Raw genomic sequence first — 12,694 nt, 5'->3', positions numbered from 1 at the left:
GTGTTTCCAGAAGCAAAAGAGAAAAAGAGAACCACAGAAGAACCGACCCATCTTAGCTGAACATAAACTTTTAATTTCATTTGGCTTTTTGAAAATGTATGTGTACCGGGGGTGGACCTAGGCCCTATCCCAAAGGATACAATAGACTCTGATGAAACCCTATGGATGGTCTCACCGTCCAGGGGTGAGCAGAAAGGATATGTGATAGGTAGGGTTTTAGTTGGTAGTGGTGGTAGGGGAGGACGGGAGGGAGAAGGGAACTGGGAATGTCGTGTAAAACAATCTTGTTTCTAATTCAAATAAAAAAATCTGAAAAATATATGTGTATTAATAAAGGAAGTGAGACCTCATAACACACATTAATTTACAGTTAGAATGCATCATATAGCTAGCAGTTGCCAAATATAATCACTGATAACTCCTTAAGCACAGTTCTATATAGTCTGTAATTCAATAAACCATAGGCACAAAGTAACAGGTCCTTCTTAACAGAAAGTAACACATTGATACAATAAAACAAAACATACAATTCTATAATCTTCTAAATATATCAAGCTTCAAAATAAAGTCTGATGTAATATATTTAGTTTGATTAAATGTTGATCTTTCAGCTAATGAGTCAATGTTGAAATCAAAGTTCTCTACTGCCTTCTGTATGTTTGATATTTCTCTACTTGTCACACAGTTTTACTAACATTGAAAACACCTGAAATAATGAGTATTAGCTAATGCCAGTTATCCAACTAAGAGAAACCAATGTTTCTTAAAGACACTTTCTCTGAACTAGTTTGCTGTTACTGTAAATGTTTCTGTCATATTTTTCTTATTTTATTGAGAATGAATATATTTCTTTGACTAAAGAAAAGAATGTATCAAACAGAGAGACTTTTAAAATTGTCTGGCATATTTTTACATATATTTTATCTACTGTCTCTGCAGGATTCTCAAGGGATTAATATAAAGCATCAGAATTATCATAAAGGGAATACACATAAACTTCAGAGACAGTGATCAATGAGAGTAGAAAATAATAACAAGCCTATGATAGCAAGCATGAATGTGTCTTATCATAAATAGGCATTATTTCTGGAGACAGAGGCAACAAAGTCCAGAAGCTAAATTCATACCCAAGGTTCCACAGTAGTTTTTGACTTAGGAAGCTGCTACACTGTACTAAAAAATCAGCATCTCCATTCCTTTTAGATTTCCTTCCTTTAAGAAGTTATTACAATAATCTTGAAATAAGTTTTATCTGCTTTTGTTGTTGATATATGATATATGCTACTCAACATATAGAATATACTAATGGCTTCATTTATGTGATTTTTATTCATGAAGGAAATGAATAAAAGGTCCACAAAAATAGTAAAAAAAAGAAGTTATTTATTTATGTACCACTCATATTTCATGTTTTCCTTCTCAAACTGTTATTTCATAACAATGACAGTTATGAGTTCCTTATTTTGACTGATTGCCATTTATGTGCTTAGTAAAATATGAGAGATTAGTACCTTCCTTTAAGGGACTATAATTATATAGACACACCCAAATAAGGCTGTGTTATTGAGAAAAAATTAATAAAATAGTGCAAACCCTTAATAAAAGTTGTAAAACAAAAATAGAGAAAACATTAGATTTTGTTTCATATTAAAATCAGGCTATTATTGATCTGAAATTATGTTATGTCTTTCTTTAAGCCAGGATAAAATGGAATCACTGATTTACAAGTCTCATTACTCAACCTTTCCTGAGCATCAGTACACTTATAAAACCCCCCAAATCCAAACAACAACAAGACACCCTGGTAAATTTCACAAAGAGCTAAGAAAATTAAGTAGGATATGAAACAGAAGGCATTCAGTCAAAAGATGACATAGACTAAGTACTTTATAAAAGCACTGTATTGTGGAGGAAATTATCATCAGATATGTAGGTTTGGTCAGAATAATTATGACTACCTTTTTATATATTCTAAAATCAAATACTGATAAACAAAGATAACATAAACATTGCCTACAACATATGCTTTTGGAATAGTTAGGAAATAGAGAATATCAAGGACTTCCAATTATTTATAAGTAGAAAAATAAATACAGCAGATAAGTGGAACTATCAGAGATTTCTTTAAAATATTTATCTTGTAAAATATCTTACTATAGCTTTATATTAGTATCAGAGAAAAATTCAACGTCAGCTTATCAAGACAGTGTTTAATGCTATAAATCAAAACAATGTAAAATATTTTTTATCAAGAATCAGGACACTGATACATGTTCTCCAGCAAATGGTTTTCTATTCTGGGATCTGCGACTCAGTGTTGTGAATTCAAGTTGCTCTGACGAATTCAAGAGAATTGGGTGTTAGGCACTCTGGGCTATGCACCAGACTTGTCTCAAAAATGAACCTAACAGCCAAGCAAATCAAGAAACTAATGCCAGAATTGTAAATTGCATTTAGCATACACGTGTGTAAAAAAAAGTCATGCTGTAGTAACATTCAGATTAAATAGTAAGCAACACCACTGTGCTCAGCAGCACAGGAGGAATAGGATGAGATATTACAATAAACTTCATTTTGTCTTTGCTATTACAGCATCTATTCTTGTTGACATGTACTCTCATTTGCTTCTATAAAGGATTACTTTATGGACTAAATCTTTGAAGGCTTGTTTCACTTGTTGATTTCTCAATGTGTAAATAAAAGGGTTCAACATGGGAGCTATTGAGGTGTTGAGAACAGCCACCCCTTTGGTCAGTGATGCCCTTTCATTGGCAGAAGGTTTGACATACATGAAGATGCAGCTTCCGTAAGAGATGGAGATGACAATCATGTGAGAGGAACAGGTGGAGAAAGCCTTTTTCCTCTGACTGGCAGATGGGAACCTCAGGATGGTGCTGATGATGCAGATGTATGACAAGATCACCAGTGCCAACGTGAACAGCAGAGTGACAAAGGCAAAATAAAAGCCAATCATCTCTAGACTCTTTGTATCTGAGCAGGAGAGTTGTAAAATGGGGAAGTAGTCACAGGAGAAGTGATCAATGACATTAGAAGCACAGAAATCTAACTTGAGAACCAGCATGAGTGGTGGGAAGATGGTCAGAAATCCTGCCAGCCATGACGTGAGGACAAGAAGGGTGCAAACTCTCTGATTCATGATGGTGGTGTAATGCAGCGGCTTGCAGATGGCAACATAGCGATCATAAGACATCGCAGTTAGGAGAAAGAACTCAGACACCCCCATGGAGATGAAGAAAAATAACTGAGCCAAACAGTTGTTATAGGAAATGGTCTTGACTTGAGTAATTATTGATGCTAAAAATCTGGGGATGGAAACACTGGTGAATATAATTTCTAAGAAGGAGAAATTCCGGAGGAAGAAATACATAGGAGTCTTTAAACGAGAGTCTAGCAAGGTGAGGATGACGATAGTTAGGTTTCCAGTGATACTTAATATGTAAGCTATGAATAAAAAGATAAAAATTACAACCTGTAGTTCTGGATCGTCTGATATCCCCAGGAGCACAAACTCAGTAATCACAGAATGGTTTTTCATACTTATTTACTGTTAATGGAATCTATTGATAAAAAGAAATCAAAGTATAAATTTAATAGAGAAGGTTAAATATTGGTATTACTATATGCGATGAGCTGAAGCAATAGGAATTTTTCTATAAGATTTTTACCAAATTTCTTCATTCCTACTAAATACATACAACCATACAATTATATAAAATATGTATTGTATGTAAAATAAATATATATAATCTATATATCTTAAATTGAAAAAGAACATGTGTTCTTTTTATGATTTTTGCTTAAAGGCATATTCAATATTTTTACATGGAATATCTATGTTTAGTCAGAAATTGTATACAACTTCAAATCACAGATTCTTGCAATGTATTTCAACTGTATGTATAATTTTTATATTGAGACACTGTTTTCAAATTTCTTATATTTTGTAAAATTATGCTGAACAGGGTAATGCTAATTTAAAATCTAATGCCATTTCCAAACTTCTATAATTTATTGGTAGAAAATAATCACATAAACACATCTATCAAGCCACTTTCCTGTTACAATTGTTTTTATTTTTAATATGTGCCAGTTTAAAGTGACCATGGGGAAAACATGTTTGGCACCATGGAAATACAGCTAGATGAGCTTTGCTTATAAAAAAAAGCTTTAGCTAAATCAAATGAAGTATCTGTTCTTTTCAGGTTCTTAATCTATAGGGATGAAAGCCCAAGTCAGAGATATTAATTGCAATATAGATACAGATCAGTAATGTATCTGTGACAGTGGATACATTTATGTCATTTTGGTGTTTTTTATTATGATCACTCTGGGCTTTTCCTTTAAATTTTATCTGAGTACAGAAAGGAAATTTTTAAGGTCCATTTCCCCAAATCTCAAAGTATACCATTGCCTTTCTTTCCAAGGATTGATCAGAATATGTAAAGTTTTCTATAAGATTTACCTTATCTGAACCACAAAGCTCTACACTATACTGACTTCAATCCCTTCTGTTCTTTCTTACTTCTTAGCAAACAATATAGTGTCTGTGAATTACATTTTCAACCATATTTGTTCTATAATTTTCTTTCTGGGGTAACACATCAGGTGGAAGATATTAAAGCTAATGATTGGTATTATTTAACTTTTACTATTTTGTGTTTCTGGCTCTCAGCATTGTTTGTATTTAGGAATATATATATATATATATATATATATATATATATGTTTGTTATTAATATATCATAAAACCACAGATCAAAAGTCAGAGAATATTATTGTGATTTGTAAAATGATTGAAAATGTATAAATTGGTTGTCATAAAGTAATATTCTAAAATTCTTAAGCTTTTCCCAATAAAATAAACTTTTAGATGCCATAAAAACATGCATTTATTTCTAAGTATGGAACATATGCTGGGTAATGCTGATGATACCATCAAACATGTAATCCTAAATTAGTCTTTATTTACTTAAAAACAAGATGAATATATTCATAGTATTCCTCAAAATAAATGTCTGCCATCCAGCTCATCCTTGTCTCTATTACTCAAAATGTCTCTCATAGAAAAAGCACAGGCTGGAATGCTTGTGGGATTTCTGGCATCCTTGTAAATAAAGCGTATTTCTCTTTAATACCTTTTATTGTCTCAGAAACAGACCTATGATTCAAATTCCAAAGCTTTCTATTGTAGTTATAAGAATTCTTCAAGCAAATTTAGCAGGGAAACTGCTTTTAGAAACTGGAGGGTGAAACATTTCAAAGCACCCTGGTTAAGTTAGCTTGAATACTGATTAAAGTTAGAAGAACTTTACCTTCTCTGGCCAGCACAAAAATCCTTCAAGACTAGATTGATGAAAGGAAGGACGCAAGCAGAGGTAGGTTCATAAGATGCTGTGATGTCACTACACGTCTTCTGGAAAGCCAAACAATATAAGGACATGAGGGGAAAACTGTACCAGTCAGCTGATAATAACCAACCTGGCTTCCCTTTGGCCAAACTAAATTTTCTTAATAATCAGATAGATTCAGTATACACAGTGAAGGTAATTTATTCTGGATGCCTCTGGGAGTACCTAATCCAACCCTACAATGGCTCTTCTTTGAATACAGGACACTTATTTTATTCATTAGTAAATCTCTCCAGCACAGAGACTGAGTGACAAAAATCATAATAACACCTTTAAAATTAGGATTGTACTTTAGCTGTATTTTATTTTGAATTTTATAATTAACATATGAGAATCTAGTACCACAGTAGCATATAGAAACCTATCAATGTATTTCCTACCAGGTTTTCATTACTCTCAAGGCTTCACATTTGCCATCATAAAACAAATGTTCTACCAAATATTTTTATGTATTAAGGTATATTTTATTTAATCCGTGTTACAAATTTCACAAAGACAATAATTATACAATTATGTCACATTACTCTGTAACTTCTTTGTTCTGCCACTTTTAGTACATAGTACTGGATGTTATTCTTGTCACATTTTCTATCTAGACAAATTCCATTCCTGTGTAACTGTTAGATGGGATACTCAAGGAGTCTTACATACAACTTGTTAATTTTTGTTTAAGAACAGGGCATTTGGTTCTTAATGGTTTTAATGCTACATCTCATTCTGTCTTTTTGCATACATGTGACAGCTATTGGTACAATGTATGTAAAAACTAACTTTTGATAGACATTTCATTCCTCTCCTACAAGTTATAATTTTATAAGTCAATAACTTAAAAATTTTATGTCAATGAACAAGATAACATCCTAATTCATTTAATTGGAAAGATGGTCTCATTCAGAAAAGAGCATACTTTTGTTTGATCTATAGAAATCCAATTTTGCTCCAAAGGAGCAAAATTTATTTGACATTGCTAAAAAAGATCTTGTAGTTATAAAATAGGATTTTGAAAACATTAAACCAAAAAATATGCAAAAATTTCACCTCAGTTCCTGTGTACTAAGTGCTAGCATATGAATTATGGAACTCAAAAACTTTCCATGTGAGTGTATAACATGAATATCTGGAGAAACAGGAAAATGAAATGAGATCATGGGAGGGGCTAATAGATAAGGGAATGGCAGGATGCACATGATATGAAAGGGGAAATGGGCAAACGGGATCTAGTTAGGTAAAGAGGAGGGAGATGCGAAGGAGGGTAAGATTGGAAAACTTATAAAGAATCATACTATTTTTTCTATTTTTATTTAAATTAGAAACAAACTTGTTTTACATGTCAATCCCAGTTCCCTCTCCCTCCCCTCCTCCCCTGTCCCCTACTAACCTCCTATTCCATCCCCTTTCAGCTCCCCCGGGAGGGTGAGACCTTCCATGGGGGATCTTCAAAGTCTGTCAAATCATTTGGAGCAGGGCCTAGGCCCTCTCCCATGTGTCTAGGCTGAGAGAGTATCCATCTGTGTGGAATGGGCTCCCAAAGTTCACTCGTATGTCAGGGATAAATATTGATCCACTACCAGAGGCCTCATAGATTGCTGAGGCCTTCTCACTGATACCCACATTCAGGGGGTCTGAAACTATCCTGGTTTCCCAGATATCAGTCTGGGGTCCATGAGATCCCTTTGTTCAGGTCAGCTGTTTCTGTGGATTTCTCCAGCCTGGTCTTGACCCCTTTGCTTATCACTCCTCCCTCTCTGCAACTGAGGAATCATACTATTAACTGTTTATTTAACAATATCTGCAATGCATGTAAGTCTGCGCATACATACACATCTATAGTTTAAACGAAAATTGCTCATCTGGGATGACAATCTTTTCCTGAAGAACCACAGACCATCTAACAAAACCCCCAACACCAGGCATGAGCAGTCCTCTTTTGAGTTGATGGTTAGGATGATACAAAGGATTCCCAAATCATACAGGCTGTTGCTTTTGTCCTTGGGTAGCTCCAGTGGTGGAATTGAAATACCTATTGCTGAAGACACCATGTATTTTGAACACAGAGCCCAGAGGCCCTGAGCTGGGTCTGAACTGAATGCTGCCTCTCTGAGGAGTAGCTTTCATGGTACCACAGGCACCGTGAAAGTTTCCAAAGGAGGGACGCAGCCAATAGTCTTACTTACCTATGATGCCTATGAACCCCAGCAATGACAAGCATGGCATGGTAACTCTCAGGATATAGTAGGGGTACACATATCTTGGCACTAATCAACATCTCCCTAGTTGGGCTTAAGACCTACTCAACAATAGGGGGATCATGAGTGATACTGAAAACCTAGACAATTAGCCAGAGCTAGTGAAGTCATAAATCTTGGAGAGGAAGCTATAACCACCATTTTATGAAACCAACATAATCCCTAACTATATTTTATATATTTGTTCTTATATGTACAGATAAGTGTAGTCCTCACTCCTCATCAAGGAAACTTCTCTTTGCAACAGATAGTTGACCATTACAGAAAGTCACAACTAATAAATATGCAATTGTGGAACCCAGTACCAATAGATACAGCTAAATTGCTTCACTTAAGGCTCAGATAATTACAGAGGAGCCAGAAAGATTTTACTATTTAGTTTCCAGCATCCCCTCTTTCTGTGTTTTCTTTATTGCTTCTAATTCTGCTTTCAAACCATGAACTGTTTGAATTGTTTCCTTCACTTGCTTGGTTGTTTTTTCTTGGCTTTATTTAGATTCTTTAAGAGATATGTATATTTCTTGAATTTTTTGGTTTGTCTTTTCCTCTATTTCATGTAATTTTTTGCTTGTTTTTTTCTTCTATTTCCTTAAGGGATTTTATTGTTTCCTCTTCAATGGTCTCTATCATCTTCATAAGATAATTTTTAAGGTCCATTTCTTCTTCATCCTCTGCTTTGGACTTTTCAGATCTTGCTGGTGTGGAGTCCCTAGATTCTGGTGATGTCATATTGGTCTTTCTGTTTTTGAGTGTGTTCTTATTCTGTTGTCTTCCAGGAAATGCAGCTCAAAACCACTCTGAGATACAATCTTACTCCTATCAGAATGGCTAAAATCAATAATAGGAATGACAGTCCATGCTGGAGAGGATGTGGAGAAAGAGGAACACTCCTCCACTGCTGGTGGGAGTGCAAACTTGTACAACCACTTTGGAATTCAGTATGGCGGTTTCTCAGGAAAATGGGAATCAGTCTACCTCAAGATCCAGCAATTCCTCTCTTGGGCATATACCCAAAGAATGCACATTCATACCATAAGGACGTATGTTCAACTATGTTCATAGTAGTATTATTTGTAATAGCCAGAACCTGGAAACAACCTAGATGCCCGTCAACTGAAGAATGGAGAGAGCAAATGTGGTACATTTACACAAGGGAGTACTACTCTGTAGAAAAAAATCAATGGAATCTTGAAATTTGCAGGCAAATGGATGGAACTAGAAGAAACCATCTTGAGTGAGGTAACCCAGTCACAAAAAGATAAACATGGTATGTACTCACTGATATATGATTTTTAGACATAGAGCAAGGGATTACCAGTCTACAATCCACACTGCCAAAGGAGCTAGGAAACAAGGAGGACACCAAGAGAAGATTGCATAGTCACTTGAAGAAGTGGAGTGGGACAAGAACCCCTGAACTTGGTGGGAACATGGGGCGTGGGTGGAGCAGAAGGAGGTGGAAAGGGAAGAAGGGGAGGGAGGAGGAGAACAAGAGGATTGAGACAGGGGAGGAATAGAGGAGGGCAAGAAAGGAGATGCCTTGATAAAGGGAGACAACACAGGTATGGAAAGAGTCTGGCACAGGGGAAATGTTAGGGGATCCACAGGGATGATCCCAACTAAGAATCCAAACAGTGGTGGAGAAAATGCCATTGATGCCCTTCCCCTATAATGAGATTGGTGTCTACCTCAGTTACCATTCCTAGAGCCTTTATCCAGTAGCTGTTCAAAGCAGAAACAGGCACCCACAGCTAAGAACTGAACTATACTACTGGAATTCAGTTGTGAAGAGGGAGGAGGGATGAGCAAAGGAGCCAAGACAGGGCTGGCGAGACCTGCAGAAACAGTGGACCTGACCTAGTGAGAGCATGGAGACCCTAGTCATAAAGCTGCGGAAATAGCATTGGACTGAACCAAGCCCTCGGAATGTGGGAGCCAGTTAGGAGGCCAAGATAGTCTATGTGACCTCTAACAGTGGAGCCAGTCTTCAACCCTAGAGCACAGATGGACTTTGCGAGCCCATTCCCTATGGAGGGATACTATTGCAGCTCAGATACAGCAAGGAGGGCCTAGGCCCTCTCCCAAAACGATATGACAGACTTTGAGGGTCCCTGGTGGAGGGCCTCGCTGTCCCTGGGGAGGAGTTGGGGCATCTGTTGTGGGGGCTTGGTGGGGAACATGGGAGGATGGAAGGTCGAGGAAATGAGGGGGGATGGATATGTAAATATGAGTGGTAATTAAAGAATTTAAATAAAAAAGATTCTACTAGCTAGGAAAACATGAAGTTTCAAGTGAGATTGTGTCCTCTAGAAATGTCAGAGAAGCTACCCCCATAAAGTTTAAGCAACATAACTGCCTTAAGAAGACCTGAACAAGAAAGATGGCACCCTTAGACATATCAACACCAAAGCAGAATTGCTTATGGGGTCTCAACCCTATATAAAGAACTACAGGCAACCCAGGAATGATGACAGTGGGAGAAGTAGTCTTACCCAGAGAAGAGCACACTAACTGGTTTTCTAATAGCAAGTGGTCAGCCCTGAGGACATATACATACAAGTAACATTGTGGTGTGTGTGTGTGTGTGTGTGTGTGTGTGTGTGTGTGTGTGTTTGTGTGCGTGCGCGCGCGTGCATGTGTGTATTTATTTGTGTAAACAAATAAAGAAAAAGAGGCCAAAAATTTGAAAGAAAGCAAAAGGAAAGGAAAACATGTAAAAATTTACAGGGAGGAAAACAAGAAGTAAAATGATGTAATTATAACTGCAAAAAATGGTTTTTCATGTTCCTGAATTGCCTATTAAATGTTTACTTTCAATTTGAAGCTATTTATGTTTATTAATATATGCACTAATTACTGTAATATGTTTCAAAGAATATTATTTTTCAAGTTCTTTGTGGCATTGTTCAAGTAAAAAGGATGGTCCAATCTAACATGAATTCTTGACCTATTTTTCTGAGATATTCTCTACATATCTCAGTTTTACATAAATATTCTAGATATTCACAATATCTTGTGTTTTTTGTGTTTCAATATTTGATATAACGTTTTCTAAACTACTATTATTGTTGTTGAGGAGGTTGTATATAACAATAATTAAAGAAAAAAGAAGCCATGAATTTAAAAAAGAGCAAGGAGTGGATAAGAAAGGGTTTGGGGGGCAGGAAAAGAAGGCAAAAAGTATAATACTAAATCAGAAAATAAAAGGAATAAATTTAAAAACTAATATATCAACAACTTAGATTAGAAAATTTTTATTTTTACTCATGGTTTCAATCTGTTAGTGATGGGATTACATGGTAGAGTAGAGCAATTTAGACCAAGTAACCCAAGAGGAATAATTCTTGAACTAGATGGAATTTGACATTGTCTTTATTACATTGGGCCCTTATCAACCAAATCTATACCTTGTAGTTAGAGATCTAACTACTTACCTGTGTTGCTGACCAGGCCTAAATGGGCATGGTCACAGGTACGTACCTGAGCATGTGAGAATTAGTTTGGGGCCAGGACAGGCTTGCACAATCTTGTATCTGGTCGGGTCACAGGGAACAGACTAGGAGGATCCTTGGGGCTGGAACCTGCATCGATCACCTACCCCTTGTGTAAGTGTATTCTCCCCGAATAAACTTCACTTAACTTGTACTGAGTATTGATGATTACAAAGTGGAGTCAAAGATAGGTTAGCAACCAGTAGTTTATTAGGGGACAATACTCTAACAAGAGAAACAGTGACCAGGTTTGCACCTGAGAAGGACAGAACCAGAAATGCTTCCCAGTCAGCTCAGCTAAGGGAGAGAGATCCACATGCTTGCCTCCCTCCTTCTTAAGCCCTTGTTACATAATTGTGACCACGCCCAAGCTGGCACAGTCAGTGATACCTATAATCAGGGTTTCTCCCTACAATTCTTCTTTTAGTCTAAAGAGCATTTAAACTTGAGACATAACTAAATTGTGTACAAAAATGTCTTAACATATGTAAGAGTATACATCATCTTAAATGGAGAGAAGACTTTACAGAGTAAGATGATGTGTGACAAACAAAATATACATAAATTACATCATACAAAGATCTATAACAGTATAAGTTATCTATAATTAACAATCATAAAGGTGAATCATAAGAAGATATAATAACCTGCTTATATCACATCCTAACTATATCTATTCCTTCTAAACTCTAAAGTCATCTGAAAGAGATGTCCAAGCCTGAACACCTCCTTCCAAAACCAACCCTAAACAATAGGAAACAAGCCCTAACTATGTGTACATTATCCGTAGTGTCAACAGTGGGGAAAGGGGGGTGTAGTATTCTCTAAGTTACTTCCTGCTGAAATGGGACAATAATAACATCATGGGGTCCTATGGGAAGAAAATGTTAGCATAATGAAAGTATTGAGTGGATTATCTGCAACACATGTATCCAGCCTGTTTGGTGGGAGATGCTTGATTGAAGGACTAGGTCGAAGTCCTTGTCTTGATTGAAGTCAGTACCCGAAGCTCTGGCAAGAGTGTAATTAGAACATGCATCATATCAGCTAGCTGTTTTGGAGTTGATGTAGTCCAAACTGAGTTTAGAGTGGTGATTGTCAGTTCAAACACACCAAGTTGGATCCAGTGGAATCAATGAGGTGGGGCCCCATTTTCTTTCCAGAGAGTTCAAAGATTGCTGTTAGGAAGTTCTTTATTTGCTGTGCGGAACTTAAGCATTAATGTCAGCAGAGAAATTTTAACTTTTATCTGTTGTATACCTGGAAAGGCAACAATAAGTAAAAGAATAATTATGAGGGAATTTATACTTTCAGAGAAAGAGCCAAGAATAGACAAATGACAGTCCACAATTTTTTTCTTATTGTGTATTACAGAAATTGGCTTCTTGATATAATACAGAAACTCTGAATTTTATTTTAACAACATGCTTGGATTTAGAGGAGGAAAGCCAAATCCAACTCTAAAACCAGAGTTGGTTTAATTGAATAGGGACTAGGAAGTAAAGAGAAATAGATTTTACCAAAATAC

General features: G+C 36.2%; 1 protein-coding gene across 1 annotated transcript; it reads right to left on the bottom strand.

Moving 5' to 3' along the window:
• Positions 1–2,617: 2,617 nt before the first annotated feature.
• LOC100768188 (olfactory receptor 6C3) lies at positions 2,618–3,556 on the bottom strand. The gene has a single exon (XM_027391848.1). The coding sequence runs from the start codon at positions 3,554–3,556 to the stop codon at positions 2,618–2,620; it is 939 nt and encodes a 312-aa protein (XP_027247649.1).
• Between the last annotated feature and the right edge of the window lie 9,138 nt (positions 3,557–12,694).

This window comes from Cricetulus griseus, assembly GCF_003668045.3.
Source record: "Cricetulus griseus strain 17A/GY chromosome 1 unlocalized genomic scaffold, alternate assembly CriGri-PICRH-1.0 chr1_0, whole genome shotgun sequence".
NCBI classification, from domain to species: Eukaryota; Metazoa; Chordata; class Mammalia; order Rodentia; family Cricetidae; genus Cricetulus; species Cricetulus griseus.
The sequence above is the reverse complement of the archived record's forward strand: the minus strand, read 5'-3'. Positions and strand labels throughout refer to the sequence as shown.